The sequence below is a fragment of the Aythya fuligula genome, chromosome 28 (genome assembly GCF_009819795.1).
Source record: "Aythya fuligula isolate bAytFul2 chromosome 28, bAytFul2.pri, whole genome shotgun sequence".
NCBI classification, from domain to species: Eukaryota; Metazoa; Chordata; class Aves; order Anseriformes; family Anatidae; genus Aythya; species Aythya fuligula.
Genome location: NC_045586.1, coordinates 1,090,065 through 1,109,674, shown reverse-complemented (window position 1 = coordinate 1,109,674; position 19,610 = coordinate 1,090,065). Strand labels below are relative to the sequence as shown.

Here is a 19,610-nt window from a genome sequence, read left to right as displayed (position 1 = left end):
GGCCCCAGGGCCAGTCGAGGTGGCAGGAGGCTGCAGGGGACGCTGAGGAGGCAGCCAGGGCACACTGTGGCACAGGGCAGTGGGACACTGGGCACACAGCCACCTCCAGTCCTCGTGCCCCGGCAGATGATGGGTGCTGCTGGTCCCTAGGGCTCTTGCTCTGTGTCCCCATGCCAGGGTCCTTGCTTCAGGGCTGTCGCTGGCTCTGGGCATGGCTGTGGTGGCCTTAGAAAGACCCACAGCTACCGCGGCGGGACCTTCTCCACCTGGTACCAGGGAGGCAATAGCCCATGCCACAGGAGGACAGGCCAGAGCTGTAGGACCTGCCAAAATTGCCAAAGCCACTAGAGCCATACAGGCCCCCGTAGCCCAGGGAGCCCCCGTAGCTCAAGTCATCCCCATAACCTAGGCAGCTCCCATAGCCCTGGGACCCGCCGTAGCCCCCCAGGCCAAAGGAGCTCCCATAGCCCTGGGACCCGCCGTAGCCCCCCAGGCCAAAGGAGCCCCTATAGCCCTGGGAGCTGCCATAGCCCCCCAAGCCCAGAGAGCCTCCGTAGCCCTGGAACCCCCCCAGGCCAAAGGAGCCCCCAAAGCCTTGTGACCCTCCAAAACCAAAGGGGCCCCCATAGCCCAGGGAGCCCCCATAGCCCAGGTTGCTTCGGGAGCTGAAGGAGCCTCCCAGAGTGGTTGGGCCCGAGGATCCCACAATGCTCTCCTGAGGAAAAGAGCTGAGCACAGGGCCCGGGACTGTCACCACCGCCGGCGGGGGGATGATCACAGCTCTGGAGGGGGGACACTGCTGCACGCAGGGCTCGTTGTAGCTCTCGGCAATTGGCTGAGGGCAGGTCACCCCGTACGGTCTGTAGGACTCCATGGAGCAAGACATCCTACTTGTGATGGCTGTGAGTCTGCAGTGCACAGTAGAAAGCAGGTTTAAGGGAAATGGACAAGCCTTAGAGCTGCACTATGAAGAATCTAATGAATCTAATTTATAAGCACAGCTTAAACAGACTAAAATTTGCTAGTATATTTACAGTAGGTTAAGAAAGGAAGCGTCAGTTATAGCCAGTCATTTCTCTAGGTTCATATTGCTTCTCTAGTAGCACCCAACTTCTAAGTGGAAACATTTGTTCTTATGGGGCAAATGCTACCACAAGATGTATTTATTATGCTCCCTGTGATACTTAAAATTTCCTAGTGCATGTAGCTCCTGAATTGGAACTAAAATGCCTGGGAAATGGATAGTGAAAATGACATTATAAAATCGCCCATTTTGTTGTAAGGAGACCTTCCAACACTTGCAGTTCTCCAAGCCTGCCATTCCATAGCATCACATATGATTTAGAAGGACAGAGGTTGAGCCAAATAGGACTTACCCTGTTCACCAAGGAGAATAAGCCAGGAGAAGTGGATAGTGAGGCTTGGAGTAGGGAGAGCTTTTATACATTTCTCAGACTGCTTACAGGATATGATACACCCTTTGTGCCTTAGGTCTTACATAGTAACAAAACAACCTTGATATTGAGGGATTTATTTTTGCTTGCTTTGCACTGCCACTCCCATCATTGAAAAAAATGGTGTGATACAATGCCATTACCAAGTCATGGGCATTGGATTTATGAATGATGGGATCTTGCAGTCATCTAGTGCCCAACACCAGCATTGGTGGATCTGTTATTTAAGTACACTTTAAGTTTTATATAACACATATATGTTTTATGTAACATGACTACAATGTGGTTTACTGGTTAAAAACAAGTCACAGATAACGTTTGCTACTAGTCAATATTTGCTATATAAAGGTTTTACTTTTTTTTTTTTTCAGATAGTGTACTTACAATGACTGTCATCATTTGGGCTGCTCAGTGTGGCAAATCCAATCTGACATCTGAATTTGCATCACAGAATAGGAAATGATGGGTCCTATGAATAATTTGGGTCTGGGGTCTGGAATATCTCATTATAGACCAATCACTAGCTCTGTTGATTTCCTGCAGTGTAATGCACTCAGGGGAGACCATAAAAGATATCTAGAGATACAGTGGTAAATATTGTTGCTACTGGAGTGAATGCATTGAATAAACTACTTAAATTTACATAGCAACTACCTCTATCAGAAATTTGGAGAATTTGGAGGAGAGATCGTTTAAAAAAATTATCAAAAAGAACAAACTTTTTTTTTGTATATCTCTCTCAAGACCTTTAGAGTGAAGAACAACAAATATTCAAGTATAGAAGGAGTGGCAAAGCATCGCCTAGTCAGCCACTTCAAAGCATTCAAAGCAGCCTTTATTTATTTATTTATTTATTTTTTGAAAATAGTTACAATAGCAACTAGGAGTCATTTTGGAAGGTGAAAGACACTGAAAGTGGATAAAAAGGGGGGAAAGAGGTAGTAGAAAGGAGAATTTCAGGTATCCACATCTGGTTTAGAAACATATTTTTTTTTGTCTTTGTTTGCAACCCAAATGACATTAATTACTGATGAATTATAAAGAGTCTTCTGTTGTTATTTTACTGTTGTCTTTGAAATGTCAGTGACACATCTCAGAGATGTTCCAGATCTTCCAAGGAATGATAAGAGGCTTCACAAACACCTACTAAAAATTCATATTCGATTGTTGTAGGATTGTTCTACACCAACGTGCTACCATCAGCATGCAAATCTTGTGCAAGAGCGTCAATTTAGAGGTGTGTGGACGAAGTGCTTGTGTCATAATGTATGGCTTCATGTATAAGATAGGGGGTCATGTAGGGGTGACAGCATGAGATCTGGAGACTATGAGAGCAGAGAATTTAGGACATCAGTTTGAGACCCTTTGTTTTTCAGAACATGGGAAAATAACTTGTTCAGTCTGAAAATTCAGGCAACCTTTAAGGGGGCTCTTATTTTTTCCTTAGAATTTAAGATATTAGACATTTCAGGCATGTTACCAAAATACAGGCTCATAAAAGGAGATGAAGCTACTATTTGCATCTGTAGCATGAACATCGTAATCTCCCCAAACTTGTTAATATCTAATAGAATAAAGAGCTTGACATTATGAATGAAAATTAAATCATTGCAAATGTCAAATTTAAAAATCACTGCCTGATTATGGAAGCAAAATGAGTGACGTTGGTTGGCATATTTTTGAATGATGCTGTTTCATAACAAGGGAGCTTCTAAATCCTGCCCTTCTTCATTTAGTATGATTATAACAGAAATTGCAAGCATTAAGTATTAATGAGTGTTTGTGAAGCAGCTTAAAGTCATTATCTTCTAGGTGTCTGTCATTATTATCAGCAAATCCTGATGACACTTCAAAGGTACATCTATTTAACAATTTAGAGGTCATTTATAGCCTATCTTTTGAAATATTGTTAAATTAGAGAACAACAGATTCGCAAATAATTGTGTGATACCACAGAATTATCCCATTAATAAAATACTATTAAAAGGGATATATTTTAATTTCCCTTTTTTTCTTAAGTGCTCAGTACTTCTGGGATGGGGATTAAAAATAAATAAATAAATAAATAAGGATTGTTTTGAAATGTATTTCTAACTTGCATAAGGTGAGATTCCAAAATAAATTTTCAAGTGGTTATAAGCTTTAGACAGAGACCCCATTAACAGTTCTGATGGCATCAAAAAGGCCTTTTCTGCTTCTCTAGAGCAGCCATTCTCAGATCAGCCACTCCTCTTTTAACCTGGTGTCATCTGAATTGTCTCAGCAGAGTTGAGTGAATGATGTTGGAAGAGTTTTCAATAGATGAATGCCAGCTCCACTGGGTTTTAGTTAGTATTTATAGCAACAACGAGACTGTATCATTCCCGTATGTTACTGGAAATGCATTAAATCAGACACAAATCTCCCTGCCTGAATTAGTTACAGATAAAACAAAAAGCTTAAAACAAGCTAGAAACTTTGTCATGTCCTATTGCTCTCTTGTCGTTACTAGCAATACAAATCATAGAATCACAGAATCTCCCAAGTTGAAAGGTACCCACAATGACCCATATTAATTCAAACTTCTGGCTCCATACAGGACCACCAAAGAATCCAATCCTACGTCTGAGCGGTGTTCAAATACTTCTTAAACTCCAGCGGGCTTGTTGCTATGAACACTGCCCTGGGGAGCCTGTTCCAGTGCCTGACCACCCTGTCAGTACCCAACCAAAAGACACCAAGGTGGTGTCTGACCACAATACCTATTCCATCAGGAGTGAGCCTGCAAAACATCAGCCCTTTGCCCTGATCTGTCAGAATGTTTACATATCCCCAACAGACTGCAAGAAGAGGACAATAGGAAATGGGCACAAACTGGAACACAGGAGGCTCCACCTGAACATCTGGAAACACTTGAGCCCGGGGCGTGGAACAGATGACCTCCAGAGGTCCATTCCAAACTGAACCCTTCCATGATTCTGTGTGAGGAGAACTTGTGTCTTCTCAGAGCTGAATGTCTAGCTCACATTGGATGACCTTCACCTAGTTCTTGCACATGGCACAGAAAGGGCCCCATGCCATGCAGGTACTATTCCAAACATTAAAATGGGACTAACATGACGCATGTTTCTTGCTCTGGCTTTCAGTCAATGACTGTACAGGATGCAACCCTTTGGATCCAAGTTTCATAAATCCTCTAAAATGAAAATCACAGATAACTGATTGTCATCAACATTGTATCACACCCATAGTAACTCTTGGGAGGGACAGTGCTGACAAGGCAATATGAAAGCTCCCACTATCATGTTTGTTTTGTAACAAATTAGGACCAGAGGCACAAATGATGGCTTAAAGACACCAGCTGAAGAAGCATATAAAAGCTCATGTTACCTGCAGCCCTTCTATCCACTTCTCTTGCCTCAGTCTCTGCAGCAAACAAGGTAAGCATGGTTTCCACTTAGTCTTTCTACTACCATTACTTTTTATTTTTACAATGCTTTTGTCATGGAGATGATTCCTGCATTTGTGATCACAGACTTATGCCCTTTGTTTCATGCTGAAAATCAATCTGTCCAGAGAGAACATCAGGAGTCACTGCATTAGGAGAGGAAGTAAATCTTCAAACTAGAAAAATACAAATACTTGAAGTGTCTTAGGAAGCCTGAATTAACAAATAAGGCAATGAGATTTTTCTCCTATTCATACTGACTTCTTTTTCCCTGGTTCTTATACCTTGAGAGTGCTTCCTCAGCAGTACAAAATGCTGGAGACAAATCACTGAGTAACTCCAGTCTGGCACTAGTAATTTCTCCAGAACAGAATTTCTGTTTCACATCAGATTTTTTACAAAGCTGGTCATGATAAGATTAAAGCTTAAACATAAAATAAGGGCAGTTGATACAAGAAAGAGTTTCATTTGTTATATATGTACATTCACTCTTAACTTCTGCTGATTCAGAAATGCATCCAACACTTAGAAATCTTGGTTCACCTCCTCATAGTGCAGCTCTAAGGCTTGTCCATTTCCCTTAAACCTGCTTTCTACTGTGCACTGCAGACTCACAGCCATCACAAGAAGGATGTCTTGCTCCATGGAGTCCTACAGACCGTACGGGGTGACCTGCCCTCAGCCAATTGCCGAGAGCTACAACGAGCCCTGCGTGCAGCAGTGTCCCCCCTCCAGAGCTGTGATCATCCCCCCGCCGGCGGTGGTGACAGTCCCGGGCCCTGTGCTCAGCTCTTTTCCTCAGGAGAGCATTGTGGGATCCTCGGGCCCAACCACTCTGGGAGGCTCCTTCAGCTCCCGAAGCAACCTGGGCTATGGGGGCTCCCTGGGCTATGGGGGCCCCTTTGGTTTTGGAGGGTCACAAGGCTTTGGGGGCTCCTTTGGCCTGGGGGGGTTCCAGGGCTACGGGGGCTCTCTGGGCTTGGGGGGCTATGGCAGCTCCCAGGGCTATAGGGGCTCCTTTGGCCTGGGGGGCTACGGCGGGTCCCAGGGCTATGGGAGCTCCTTTGGCCTGGGGGGCTACGGCGGGTCCCAGGGCTATGGGGGCAACTTTGGCCTGGGGGGCTACGGCGGGTCCCAGGGCTATGGGAGCTGCCTAGGTTATGGGGATGACTTGAGCTACGGGGGCTCCCTGGGCTACGGGGGCCTGTATGGCTCTAGTGGCTTTGGCAATTTTGGCAGGTCCTACAGCTCTGGCCTGTCCTCCTGTGGCATGGGCTATTGCCTCCCTGGTACCAGGTGGAGAAGGTCCCGCCGCGGTAGCTGTGGGTCTTTCTAAGGCCACCACAGCCATGCCCAGAGCCAGCGACAGCCCTGAAGCAAGGACCCTGGCATGGGGACACAGAGCAAGAGCCCTAGGGACCAGCAGCACCCATCATCTGCCGGGGCACGAGGACTGGAGGTGGCTGTGTGCCCAGTGTCCCACTGCCCTGTGCCACAGTGTGCCCTGGCTGCCTCCTCAGCGTCCCCTGCAGCCTCCTGCCACCTCGACTGGCCCTGGGGCCCTGAGCAGGGCACCAGTACCCACGACGCAGTACTTGCATCATGCCTTTCCTCTTGGATCACCTTGAGTTTCTGTATTTGCCTGCTATGCTTCCCTGTCACAATAAAGTCCCGTGGTGTTGCATGTGAGACTCCTTGGTTTTCATTTGTCCCTCAGACTCCTCTGGGAGCAAAATTAACTCCCTAGTGTGCTGAGTTAACTTATCAGAAAATCTGCCCTGCTCCATGTCTTTTCAAATTGTAGAATGAAATTTTCATTGAGATCCTTAAGGCGTCAGCATTGTGTTAATGAATATTTGTTTAGCAATTCAGAAGTCATTATCTTCCCCAAGGTTTAGAACAGGAGGGGTAATTGTTATTGCTCTGAGGATTTCTGGTGACACCTCAAAGGTCCCCTAATCACTACATAATTTAGTAACCAATTACCCCTTAATTTCAGTATTCCTAAACAAACAAGCAAACAAAGGAAGAATCATACATAATTTTCTTATCTAATTTGTTAATTTTTAATGTTTTTGCTGTTATTTACTGCCATTTTTCTTAATGTTAATTCTCCATAGAGTTAAAAAATGAGTCAGGAAAATAATAGAGGAGGTTGCTGGGATTTTACGAGCTCTAAGGAACTGGAACAGCAAGAGATGAAAGGACATTGCCTGTAAGACAGGATTAGATTTCCCCACCTGTTTTACCCACTGTTTGTTAGCCAGGAATGAATATTTAATATTGTTCTGAAAGAAGTGTGGCTAAGGAAAAACACCTTATCAGAAAACAGGTATTACTCACGGTTTACATGTGTCTTTAATTATCTCCTCACTAATTGTTATGGTATGATTTAAATGAAGATCTGCCTGGTACTGACAACTTATAAACTGACAAATTTATCCAAAAAAAAGAGCTCAAAAGAAAAGAAGAAAGGAAAAACATCAGAGGATATGTTTATGATGCACCATAAGTTTAATGAGCAAGAAGTAGAATAACTAAAAAATAAAATAAAATATACAGCACAGGAAAGCAATAGGTTTCAATTTGGATAAAACTAATCATACATTTCAAGGCAATGCTTTACGGCTGGACACCCAATGCCAATATGCAGCAATCAAAGTTACATTTTTCACCTCATTGATAACAGAGAAAGGCATTAAATCAGAAATGCCAAGCTCCTGCAGTCCCATTAGCTCAGGGAAAAGCTGAGGGTGGTCAGCTAGTGTAAGGCCATGGTCATGAACTCTGTCCTGTGTCTGGATCGTGCTTTTAAGCTTCTGGTTCCTTTTCTCTGTGGTTTTTCCTTGGGGCTTTAGCACGGCCCACAGCTCCCACGGCGGTTGTAGCGACGGTAGGACCTCCCATAAAGGCCACCCAGGCCTGAATAGCCAAGGCCCCCAAGTCCCAAGGAGCTTCCAGAGGAGATGGGGACCCCCCCAGCACTGAGAGCATCCCCCACAGCTGCAGACGCCGAGGATCCCACAGTGGTGTTCTGGGGGAAGGAGCTGAGGATGGGGCCGGGCAGGGTCACCACCACGGGAGAGGGCTGGATCACATAAGTTGAGTCCTGGCACTGCCGCACACAGGGCTCGTTGCAGCTGTTGGCAAGCGGGGTTGGGCCACAGGGATTGGAAGGACAGAGGTCATAGCAGGACATGGCTGTGGGATGGAGGTAAATCTGAAACATAGAGAAGACAGTAAGTACAGGAAAAAATTGTAATTATAGTTATGTAACTGAGCTGCTGAGATGCTGGAGAGTACCAAAAGCTAACTAGAGACTGTGGGGAGAAAATAATGATGTGTCAGTCTTGGATCGAAAGGGGATTTCAGTGAAACCCAGACTAGTCTCCATTACAGAGGACAGCTCAAGGGGCAGTTCTGCCTGATCCTGAGCAGTCCCTGGTAGCTCATTTCTCACAATACTCCCTAGGTTGTATGGAACCTGCAGTAGGTAGGAAGTAAGGGTCAGTATTTGTGATGTCCTGACCATACAGTTATGAGAAACTTTGTACCATGTTGTGATTTGTTCCACAATAGAGAGAAGAAGATAAAATTCCTCAGCAGGGATAAGTGAGGAGCATAACCTGATAATGTGGCAGTATCCTCTCCGCATATAAGCTTGCCTCTTAAACAGCAAAACAACAAATATTTTGCCTAACACCTACTCTTCCCCTGTCCTTTGTGCTTATTTCCTCATATATCAGTCTTGAAGAGAAAGCAACTTTCAGCCTGTTTATTAAAGGAAGAAATGGAAGCTGACATTGTCCCATATTATTTGATAAGAAAAAATAGATGGGAGCTGTGCTGATATTTCAGTTACAGGCTACTGAGGTGCTGCTATGTAGATCTAGTGCCAAAGTATACAGAGCATTTTAGAAGGAGACAATTCAAATGTTTTTGATCCCAAAGTACTTAGGCATGGAGAAGGATTATTTTTCCTGGTATCCTGGTGCAAGAAAGGATATACTTTCAATATTGCTCAGCACGCTTTTGAAAAATTCAAGTCCACATACCTCTCTACCTTCAGATAAAGCTCCAAGAGCCAAAAATCTTTGTGCAGGTTCTCCACACCCAATTCTAGTTGCTAAGCAATTCACATGCAGTGATTTCAGCATCTTGGGACTGAATGCTCCAGTGACCCAACTGAAAAATGAGTGATGTCCTGTGCCCAGCAATTGCCACCCTTCAAAGACCAGCTGCCTCCCTGCATGGGAAGAGCTACTTGCAGGTCTCCCACACACACTGATGAAGAGCATAAACCTTAGACTGGTATAAAACAGGCCAGTGTAAAAATAAAAAATCATTCAGGACATAGAAAGATTCAGACTTACCCTTTCACCAAGGAGAATAAAATAGATGTGGATGGCAGCAACTTGCACTGTGCTGGCTTTTATACTCTGTCCCTGAGTGCCTGAGGACTTTTGCTAAAGACTTCTTCTATGCAAAATATTCCCAGCTGATAATTTATTTTTCCTTGCTGTTGCCTTGTTTTAATTTCCTCATCATAACATATGCATTCCACTATAGAAGTTTCTTTTATCTTAAACATCTTATGAGCCCTGTTAATTCCTGGTCAGATCAACTGATTCATCTCAGCTACTAAGGAAATGATTTTGCATCCTAAGGACAATATATGCCATGCACATCATTTGACAGAGATGAATAAATATATTAGGAAAGATGCATATGATAAAAACTCCCCCGTGACTTCCCCCTTGCACTTTACAAAGACCATAAGTTGCTCACACCTCTGGCTCTGACTTAGAACCGGAGCAATTTCCTCTTAAGCAGCCGTGCAGCTGCACACACTCAGATAACCATGTTGCTACAGAAAACCCTTAGCAGAGTTGATTCCACTTTAGCACCCTCAAAAGTACTTCCAGGGAATTATTATTTAAGGGAAAATATTATTTTACTTCCTTGACTCAGGAGACAGGATGAAAGAGTGTCGGCAGTTTTATCTATTCATTTAACATAAGCTAGTGCATTTCCGTGAAGGAATTTGAGATCCAGGTCTTCAATCTGGAGACTGAGCATCAACATCCTTAATCTAAGGAGTCTGCAGTTTTAACTTTATTCCTACATCAAACTCTAGGAAAAACAGCTCAGGTCAAATTGAGGATGCATGTGAATTTTTGGCTAGTCAGAGACACCGACACTCAAAGTTTTGAGCAGGCTTACCTATGGGGTCATTAAAGTCACAGGTTTTACATGTGCAGCTACATAAATCTTTTCCCCTACCGTGTCTTCCAATATTATACAAAATTATACTCCAAATTAATGGTAGCTACCTACAGAAGTGTATAATTTTTTTTTTTCCTTTCTTGAAAGCGAATAACTTTGTTTTCATTTTGCATGGTCTTAAAGAATGTTGCAACGTGCAACATTTCAATTTCTTTTTCAAAGACAATTTCTAGATTAAGAAGTAATTGTATACAATGCATAAACAGACTTTAGGGCAGAGATCAACACTCCAATCTCCTACTCCTAATGTTTAAATCACTTAGAGACATGTAAATTATATCTTAAGTGTTAGTATCTTCATGAAGATCTCCTGGGAAATAAATGCTGATTGCACAGTTTTCAAGAACAAAGGTCTTCAGAGTTCACAAAAAAATTTCATCAATGGCTCAGACATGCAAATATTGACTTAACAGAAGATTTGAAGGTGTGTGACATTATTTGAACATAGTTGGTGTTCAAAATGTGACCAGGATTACTGATAAAGCTCCCAAACTGCATCACATTATATGGCTTCAGAAGCTGGAGTCATTCAATTTTTTCCTCAAAATTTAATCTGTTTGCATAAAATCACATGCTTCAAAAATCTCATTCCAATCATCAGTCACTGGATGTCCTTAGGTATGAGATGACATTACCCATATTGCCCCAAACAGTGACACTACTGTCTGAAGCTCTTCTGTCCCTTGAGATTTATTATTTATTCTCCAATACCCTTACCAATACACACATAAAAACAAACCACTGTGGTATCAGAATGTTAAAATACATATTCCTTTGTAGAAATAGCTATTTCTTGACCATGATAGAAGCATGTATTAAAGATAAATAAATAAATAATAATAATAAAGCTTATCAAAAGGTATGGTGATGATAAGAGAGTCACAATTTCTCTCCCGAAGGTGTTCATGTGTCAAATTAGCTCCACTGATTCAATCTCATCATCCCAGGAACTTTGGGATATTGCTTATTGGAATATTACAAAGAGTAGCAAACCTAAATCTCGCAGTCACTTATCAGGGATGAAATTGCACACTCAAGTCTTAAATTAAAAGTTCTTGCTGTGACATTGCTCCCATGAACCAGTGTGACCAAAATGTTGAAGAGCAGACAAAATTCCTAACCAAATTGAATTTTGACTCATCCACATCTTGGGAAGGTGGAGTTTGTATTATGGAGCCAGACAGATTTAAAGGATGCAAACCATAAAGATGAAAGAGACATCATGGATCATGGTTTTCATCTAACACCAGGATAAGTCCAGGCAATAAACATAAACAGTAAACAAAACAATTTTACTAGTTGGAACACAGCCATATGCAAAAAGAGAAGAATTAAAAAAATAAATAAAAATGCAAGACCTAGTTAGTAAGTGTGCAAGAATGTCTTGGGTCCTCCAGGGAGCCTGAGAAAGCTATAAAAGCTCTCATCTTTCAGAACCTTTCTGTCTTCTCTAATCCCTGCAGGCACAGCAGACACTATAATTTTGGTTTCAGTTTCATAAAGTTTGGCATTGAAATATGCCTTTACAGACAGCAAGACCAAAGAGAGTGTCCCACTTCCATCCATGGGACCAAATTCTTCAATCTGTTCAGAGATTAACAGATGGAAATTTATCAGTCTAGAAAGAAGATAATGACTTTTTTTTGTTTGTTTGTTTGTTTCAGAGCATGTATACAGTATCATGTGCTATTTTTTATGCTGCTGTTGTAGTCTGGTACTGTGTTATTGCACACCTGCTGCCCAATTACATAAGCCCCAATCTAACATGGGGTGACGTTTCCAAAGCCAACAGAGTAGTAATTTGAAAAGCAGCTTGTCTTGTCTAGAAAATTTATCCAGAACACAATAATCTAGCTCATATTCTGCAGCACTGAATAAAACTTTCACTTTTAGGATGATGCAACATTTGCTGCTACAGTAATTTTATTACAAAAAAAGGCAGTCTGTGATATGAATTAAGGGAGGGAATCATGCTTTAGGTTTTTGTTTGTTTGTTTGTTTGTTTGTGTTAAATAAATAAGCAACATACCAGACCTTTCTCCTTTCTGAATACACAAAGGAAATATCCCAACTTCAGCAAGACTTTATAAGCACAGAGGTTACATCTGCAGAGGGGTTTAATGCAGTCAATTAGATTAAAACTTAACAGAGAGTTGCAGAAGGAGATTACAACAGTAATAAAATGTATTTTTTTAGGGAGCAAAGATGCTGTCTTTCCACCTGGATATGTTAGAGATACTTGAACTCTAGTGCCTTAGCCATGACTCTCCAGTCACATTGCTACTGTGCAATTGTAACTCCTTTGTTGTGCTAGATAGGCAGATTGAACTCCGTAAGAGAAAGTTATTTTGCTGCAACTGTAAATGAAGAATGATTTCTTTGGAATGAATCCCCTTTAATCAAGTAATAGCTTCAGTTGAGATAGCAAAAAATCATATTATATATTAAATTCGGACTAGCCTTCTGCTGTATTGTATTATCAAACTGCTAACTTTCTATTCTCTTCTGTTGTTAATTAAGAAAACTTACTCCTTGAAATTATGGATTCTTTCATCGAACTGATGTACCTCCTTTAATTTAGCTTCAGTAATGACTGTAGTCAATATAACTTTGTCAACATCTTTCTCTGGCCTTAATTATAGTTCAGCATCAGTCTGTACAAAGATTCCAAGTAAGAAATTTCACAGATAGCAGGCTGTGAGGTGTGTGGGGAGACAGAACACTGAATCACCCAGAGCTTTCACATAGAACTTTTCAAGCCTATTTCCCTCAGGGACCAAAGCTCCCAGTCTCTAAAGACCTCCTTTATTACAACACAGACAACCATGCTAGGACAAAGCAATGCCATATAAAGTTCAGATCTGCTAGGCACAATAGATAGATCTAAGTATATAAAGACACAGTGAGAAAGGGATAGAACTCAAAATCTTTTAATTTCTCTCTCACAAATACATGTCCCAAGCCAGCAAACTTCAATGGCTAATTCCTTTGCAAAAACATCATATAGCCTTCTCTTCCTCAACTCCACCACTTGCTGGAGTCTGCTCACAGTTGCCAAGAGTTCTGCTGCACCCATCAAGGTGCACTCAAGGGGTTGCAGCAGCTTGCCACCTCTCTCCTTCCACCTTCACCCTTAGCAAGCTCAGGTGCTCTCAAGACAAGCATAAGCACTCCTTTCTTTTAAAGGGTTCCTCTTAAGTATCACAGATAGGTTAAAAAAGTTGCAATCTCCTTCCAGTTTGTAGATCAAACTGTGAACAGATGAGTGGAGGTAACACTTCAGCACCCCCCATAATTTCTAGTGTTCCTCATATTCCTCCAGATTTTCCTCCAGTATCTCTACCCCTCTGCCCTCTTCTTGCTTACGTCTACAGAAGGATGAGGAGAAATATGATTTCCATCAGTGAACTTTTCCCTGAATTTAGGCTATTTCTCATTGAAGGGGACCTCATCCTCTTTCTCAGGTGAGCTTATTCCTCCATTCTCATCCCTCTTCGAAGAAATCTATGTCAAATGAACAATTTTTCATAGAAAATTGATATCAAAACAGTTAAAGGGCCCATTTCAATCTCCATAGTGCAATAGGTAAAGGGTGTTTAAAGAAAGTAAGCAGAAACAGCTTGCTTACTTTAAGATTACCTCCTTATGCTACAACAGAAGGCATAACCATTGCAGGGGAACCTCATCTGTTTCTAGCCTTTGACAAATTTTCTTCAGCAAAATTTACCATATATAGAAAAAAAAGGAAAAGTTGTCCACAACTGAAATCTGTCTCATTCCCATTTAGCAATTGGTTTGAAGATATTTGCACAATAGTTTCTGGCATGGATGACGTGCAAACAGACCTGTTTCACCCCAGACATGCTGGAAAATGGGCTGAGAGTAGAAAGAAACACAGGCAGACTCAGAATATGATGCAGCACAAATTTAATGAGGCTGAGGAATGGAAGGAAGCAATGTAAAGTGTAAGGAATACATTTCCAAGGTCCAGTAAGGACAGTACCCACTCATCTCTCTCACAGTGACACACTCAGCAAAATTATATCTTCCTTCTTTGTAACTTAAATGGACTGTACTAATTCAGTCATGCATAACAACTTCTAATAATTACATATTTTACCTAGTCATTATCAAATACAAAAAAAAAGCATAAGACAACAAGACATCTGATCAGAAATATAAAGTAAAGCATAACAAAAGACAAGCAAAGGCCTGATTTTAGGAGATGCCAAGCTCCCACAGCTCCATGCACTTCAGGTGGAGTTGTGGGTGCCTAACATCACATCTGAAAACCATGGCCATGAGCTCTCTCCTGCATCAGGTTGTGCTTCAGCGTTTCTGGTCATTCCTTCATACTTGCTCTTCATGCTTTAACAAGGCCCACAGAAGCCACTGCGGTAGGTGTTGTAGCGACGGTAGGGCCGGCTGTACCCACTGCCCAGGCCTGCATAGCCAAAGCTCCCAAATCCCAAGGAGCTGCCAGAGGAGATGGGAACCCCCCCGGCACTGAGAGCGCTCCCCACAGCTGCAGATGCCGAGGATCCCACAGCGGTGTTCTGGGGGAAGGAGCTGAGGATGGGGCCAGGCAGGGTAACCACCACAGGAGAGGGCTGGATCACCACTGTTGAGTCCTGGCACTGCCGCACACAGGGCTCGTTGCAGCTGTTGGCAAGCGGGGTTGGGCCACAGGGGGTGGGGGGACACAGATCATAGCAGGACATTGCTCTGGGGTGGAGGTAAATCTGAAAAAGAAGGAAATAAATGCCATACAAGAATTGGATTAAACTTCTCTTTAGTATAGCAAACTAACAAGAGATTGCATGGGGAGCAAGATTAAATTTTTGCTCCAGAGTACTTTGAAAAAAGGGTTGAGTTTGCATTTTCTTTAAGGAGACTGCTAAGGAAGGTAGCACTAATGCGTTTTGCTCAGTAACTTACCCTGAAGCCTCCGTGGTTAGTAAACTCACCAAGGAACCGGGGCATGTAGCGGTGCTGAAAACCTCGTCGCTCACACTGCAGAGAGTGCCCTAACCACATGGCCATAGTGCTACCCTGGAAAAAGGGAACTTTGAACACTTCCCCTTGCAGAGGCTGCACACAGGAAAGCTATTAGGGCTCAGTGTGCCCTAGAGAAATGGAGACTGATTCTGTAGCCTTCAGAGGAAGGTGCGCAGCTGGAATGGGTAAGACCTGGCCTGATATTCCTGATCCAAGGCTGGCATATTTGCTCAACAGCCAAGAATGACAAGCATCCTACCAAAAGATAATACAGGAAATAATCTTCCCCATATCTTTGTATCGCTTTCTTTCATGCAAGTCCCATCTTGGAGGTCCCTTCTCCCAATTTTAAGAAACTGGAAAATAGAAACTGAAGTACTCAACATTTGTTTGACAAGAAATGGAAAGCAGGCAGCTGAATTCGGGAACACTTCCACTTTTTGTCTTGCTATTAACATTAAAATCAGTAGCAGAAGCTACCATGGAAATCTCTCCAGTTGTTTGGAGCATGGGGAGACAGTTGGTTAAAGGTCACTCCTTGCATTCAGAAGAACTATGAGTTGGGATTCAAAGACAGACATGGACTGAGGCTTTCTGCATGATAAGCTGGTGACCCAGAACTGCAAAGAATAAAATGCCAGTATTGGCCCCCTATTTCTCTGAATGTCTGGTCTTTGATAAATATTCCACAGACCAGCACGCTACTCTGAACAGACCTAAGAAGTGACTGCAGATTTTTTTATGTTCAGTTGCCATATCAAATAACTCGTTTGGATCCTGAAGTTGAATACATGAACCTTACTGTCTAACTAACGTGTCTAACTCCCCCATTCCATGATTTTTATAACTGGCCACCAACAGAAAATATTCTCTTTTAAATGAAAAGCCCTCCCAACTTCCTCCCTCAGAAGAAAAAAAAAAATAAAATAAATAATTAAAAAAAACTGAATCTACTACAATATTAGAGAGGAAAAGCTACAAAATCATCAAGGCAACAGTTCAACATATAGAAAAAGAACTAAAGAGTTCAGACTTACCCTATACACGAAGGCAAGGAAGGCAAGAGAAATGGATGGAAGAACCTTGAGTTGCTCAGGTTTTTATACTGCACTCCAAGTTGCCTGACAACTTGGGACATTCTTTGTGCATGAAGTTATTTATGAGACACTACTGATTACATGTTTTTTTGCCTCAGTATTTGTGCTTATTACTGCCTCACTTCCTTATCTTGTGGCATGCATATCTGACCACAAGTTTCTTTCATCTTAAAATATTCTGGGCCAAGTTAATTTCTGGTAACATTAGAATAATTAATTCAGAAAAAATTATTCTGCCTTCAAAACTCTTTTGGATCTGCCTGGTGTCATTAAAGGAGACTAAGCTGAATTTACATAATACAGTCCCTTCTACAAGCCCTCCTCTGCAAGGTAAATATTGTTGCAAATTATGAAGAATTTCAGCTTTTAATGAGTTGGAAGCAAATCCATGAGCAGCTGTAGTTTGGGGAATTCAGGTGCTCTCAAGGAGAAGAAGAGAGAGACTGAGTTTTTCAGAAAATGGCTGGGAATTCACATACAATTTACATCCAACTCAGGCCTCAAAATGAGAGAAAAAAAATATTGAGAAAGAAGAACTCTGTGAGAATCAGGAGGAACTGGAAAGAGTTATGGCTGTGTACAAGGGCCAAGATATAACTAGAAAAACTAAGATACCACTTCTTTCATATGAAAAAAAAAGAAAAAAGAAAAAAAAAAAAAAAAGGTATAAAATGTCCAGTCCAATGAGATAACATCAAACAATTCTGTTTCTGTGGAAGATTCTGAAGCACAAATCTTATACAGCATCTTTCCTGGCTGTCTAATTCTGGGCCTCATCTCTTAGGAGTTTTTAATTTATGGAATCCACAGATGCACCTTTATTCTTATCTCAGACCTCAACACATCAGCAGCTGCTTAATTAGGCTAACTTCTACATGTATAATAATGCTTGGTGACATTTGTTCTCAAGGAAGAGTCCTACAAAGGATATTGCTTTACAAAACTCACCTGTAGAGGCAGAAGCAGTCACATACAAGATTTTGTATTGCAGTATTAATTTCTCCTGCTGCCCCTGTATTACTGGTACACAGTGTGCTACAGACCAGTGGTAGCCCAGTGCAGAAGCATCAAAAATACATAAAATATCAGCAATTTCTTCACTTGTTATCATTTTTTATTTATTTATTTATTTTCTGAACAGTGCAATGACATCAAACTTCTTCCATAGGAAGGGCATGCAGGATAAATAGTAAAGGGGTAAAATACAAAAGCAATCATTGGCACAGAGATCAGCACTCAGGTCTTTTCTCTCCTAGCGCTTTAATTACTTAGACATGCAAATCATCTCCAAATTATGAGCGTCTTTGTGAAGATCCCCTGAGAACAGAAACTTGTTTGGCTTGGTCATGTGTTCCTGAGAACATCAAAGTTTATCAAAAACTTTTATTAAAACTCTAGGCATGCAAAGTATCATATTATGTGGCACCTTAAGATATGTGACCCAGATATGAATCCTCATATCATTTCTATAATAATCTATTATTAAGATTTGGGAGTACAGGTCAGTCATTGGCTTCTAAAATGTATATCACTGTTGCTGGTGACATGAATTATGGCTATTTCACTTTAATTAAAAAATACCTAAAGGCTTGTTTCAAGCTATATCATATTTCATGGAGATTCAAAAAGAAATTACTGTATTGTTTTTTAGCTTCACCAACTCTGGTTATTCCTCAGTATTTCTCCATACTCTGATGGATTAGCAAGCTTTTTCAACAGCTACTTAGGAAATTAATTTGCATAGCAGTACTGATAGATGATTTTCATCATTAAAAAATATATATATTCTTTCTTCCAAGCTCTGCTTAAATAATTTTAAAATCAGACTCAGAGTATAGAAAAGGACCTAGCAATGTTTCAGAGATGTCTATGACCTTCCTTAAAAGTGATTACAATAATTATTGTACAGTCAGAATGACTTCATGTCCTGATCTTTGGGCTGAATTAAAGCGAGCGAATCAGAATTCATGACTGTTTTTATATAATCAGAGACAGGTCTGTATATTCATATACAAAAAAGTTTTTGCATAATGTGAGAACATCCTCCCAAGACACCTGTAAGTGACTAAATGGCTGAAAAAAGCTCTTAATCAAAAGGGAACTGGAATCTTACTCACATTAATCTCTGGGCAATGGCTCCAGACACAAAATTGACCCCAAAATCTGTGTGTGGAAACACAGACATGCAGAGACCAGAGCGGTTTCCCTGATGAGAAGACTGCCACCTGCAATAACTTTTGAGCTGTAATTAATTAGCTTGTTCAAAGAAATGGATGCCTCAGAGGCTTTGAACAGTTGTACAAATCTGTAAAAGTCCTTATGGCACAGATTCCTCCTGTGCAGTCCCCTTCTCTCACTGTTGACAGTGGGTTTGATAGTTATCTCTTTAATCTCAGGCCTCAATCTTAGCTAATTGTACTAATACTGATGTTATTGACAGCATTTCATACAGACTGCACAGCCATTTGAAGTTCACAGAATAATCTAGGACATCTGGTTTGAGGCCATTGACAGTGAACTCTGCTAATACCCTCATAGTATTAGGACTTAGTGCTTGAAACCAAAGATATATATGTATCTTAAGGTTCTTTTGTTCAATCAGACTGTGTATCTCTGCTGTTTCTGTTGCAATCTGTTGCTGCAAATTGTTGTTTGACACAGGCAGATGAATAATATACACTCTGTGTATAATCTGAGATGGCATTTGGTATAGGCACAGCCTGCAACTTGAGCTTCACAATATCAATTTATGCTGCTCGGATGCCTCCCCTGAAGGCAAGGATGTTCAAATATAGGTAGATATATACAGTCCTAAAAGTTCATACCTATTTCATACATAGCTATTTTCATTGTTAATGATAATCAATTACAGTTATAAAGAACTTTAAAATGACTAAATTTTGAGGTTTGGCATCTTACAGTGGTCTAATAAGCTTAAACAGTTTATATTACAATTTTTCTTTCTGTCAAAAAATAAATGTAGCTAACTTCTGCATAGAGATCTGTGGAGTATTTCTGCAAAGAGACAGCTTATAGTGGGGTTGTTATACCAGAATTCAAAGGGCACAGTAGGAGAAAACAACAACAAAAATTATTTCATGCTAGAGGGAAGAAATTATTTACTCACCTGAGTTTCTGCAGAACACCACACCCACAATGGGTGGGCTTTAGTCATTTTTCAAATACTTTTGAATATTTTTTTTTAATGCATATGTTAATTACATTTCAAATTGTAATTGTGCAATTAGAATTTCTCTACTCATGGCCCTATGTGTCAGATCCACCTACCTCACAGAAAGATGTCTCAGTGCCAAGGCAGAAAGACACAAGCATACTTGGAGTTCATCA

At 41.2% G+C, this 19,610-nt stretch overlaps 2 protein-coding genes and 1 pseudogene across 2 annotated transcripts; 1 reads left to right on the top strand and 2 right to left on the bottom strand.

Annotated features, from left to right (window-relative positions):
- Positions 1-226: 226 nt before the first annotated feature.
- LOC116499809 (scale keratin-like) lies at positions 227-886 on the bottom strand. The gene has a single exon (XM_032204659.1). The coding sequence runs from the start codon at positions 884-886 to the stop codon at positions 227-229; it is 660 nt and encodes a 219-aa protein (XP_032060550.1).
- Positions 887-5,512: 4,626 nt separating this feature from the next.
- LOC116499792 (scale keratin-like) lies at positions 5,513-6,217 on the top strand. The gene has a single exon (XM_032204637.1). It carries the CDS (start codon positions 5,513-5,515, stop codon positions 6,215-6,217), a length of 705 nt encoding a protein of 234 aa, XP_032060528.1.
- Positions 6,218-7,735: 1,518 nt separating this feature from the next.
- On the bottom strand, positions 7,736-15,210 carry LOC116499532 (annotated as a pseudogene).
- Between the last annotated feature and the right edge of the window lie 4,400 nt (positions 15,211-19,610).

Bases quoted from the DNA above. Each gene is read 5' to 3' on its own strand.
- LOC116499792 (XM_032204637.1), top strand. From the start codon at position 5,513: ATGTCTTGCTCCATGGAGTCCTACAGACCGTACGGGGTGACCTGCCCT.
- LOC116499809 (XM_032204659.1), bottom strand. From the start codon at position 886: ATGTCTTGCTCCATGGAGTCCTACAGACCGTACGGGGTGACCTGCCCT.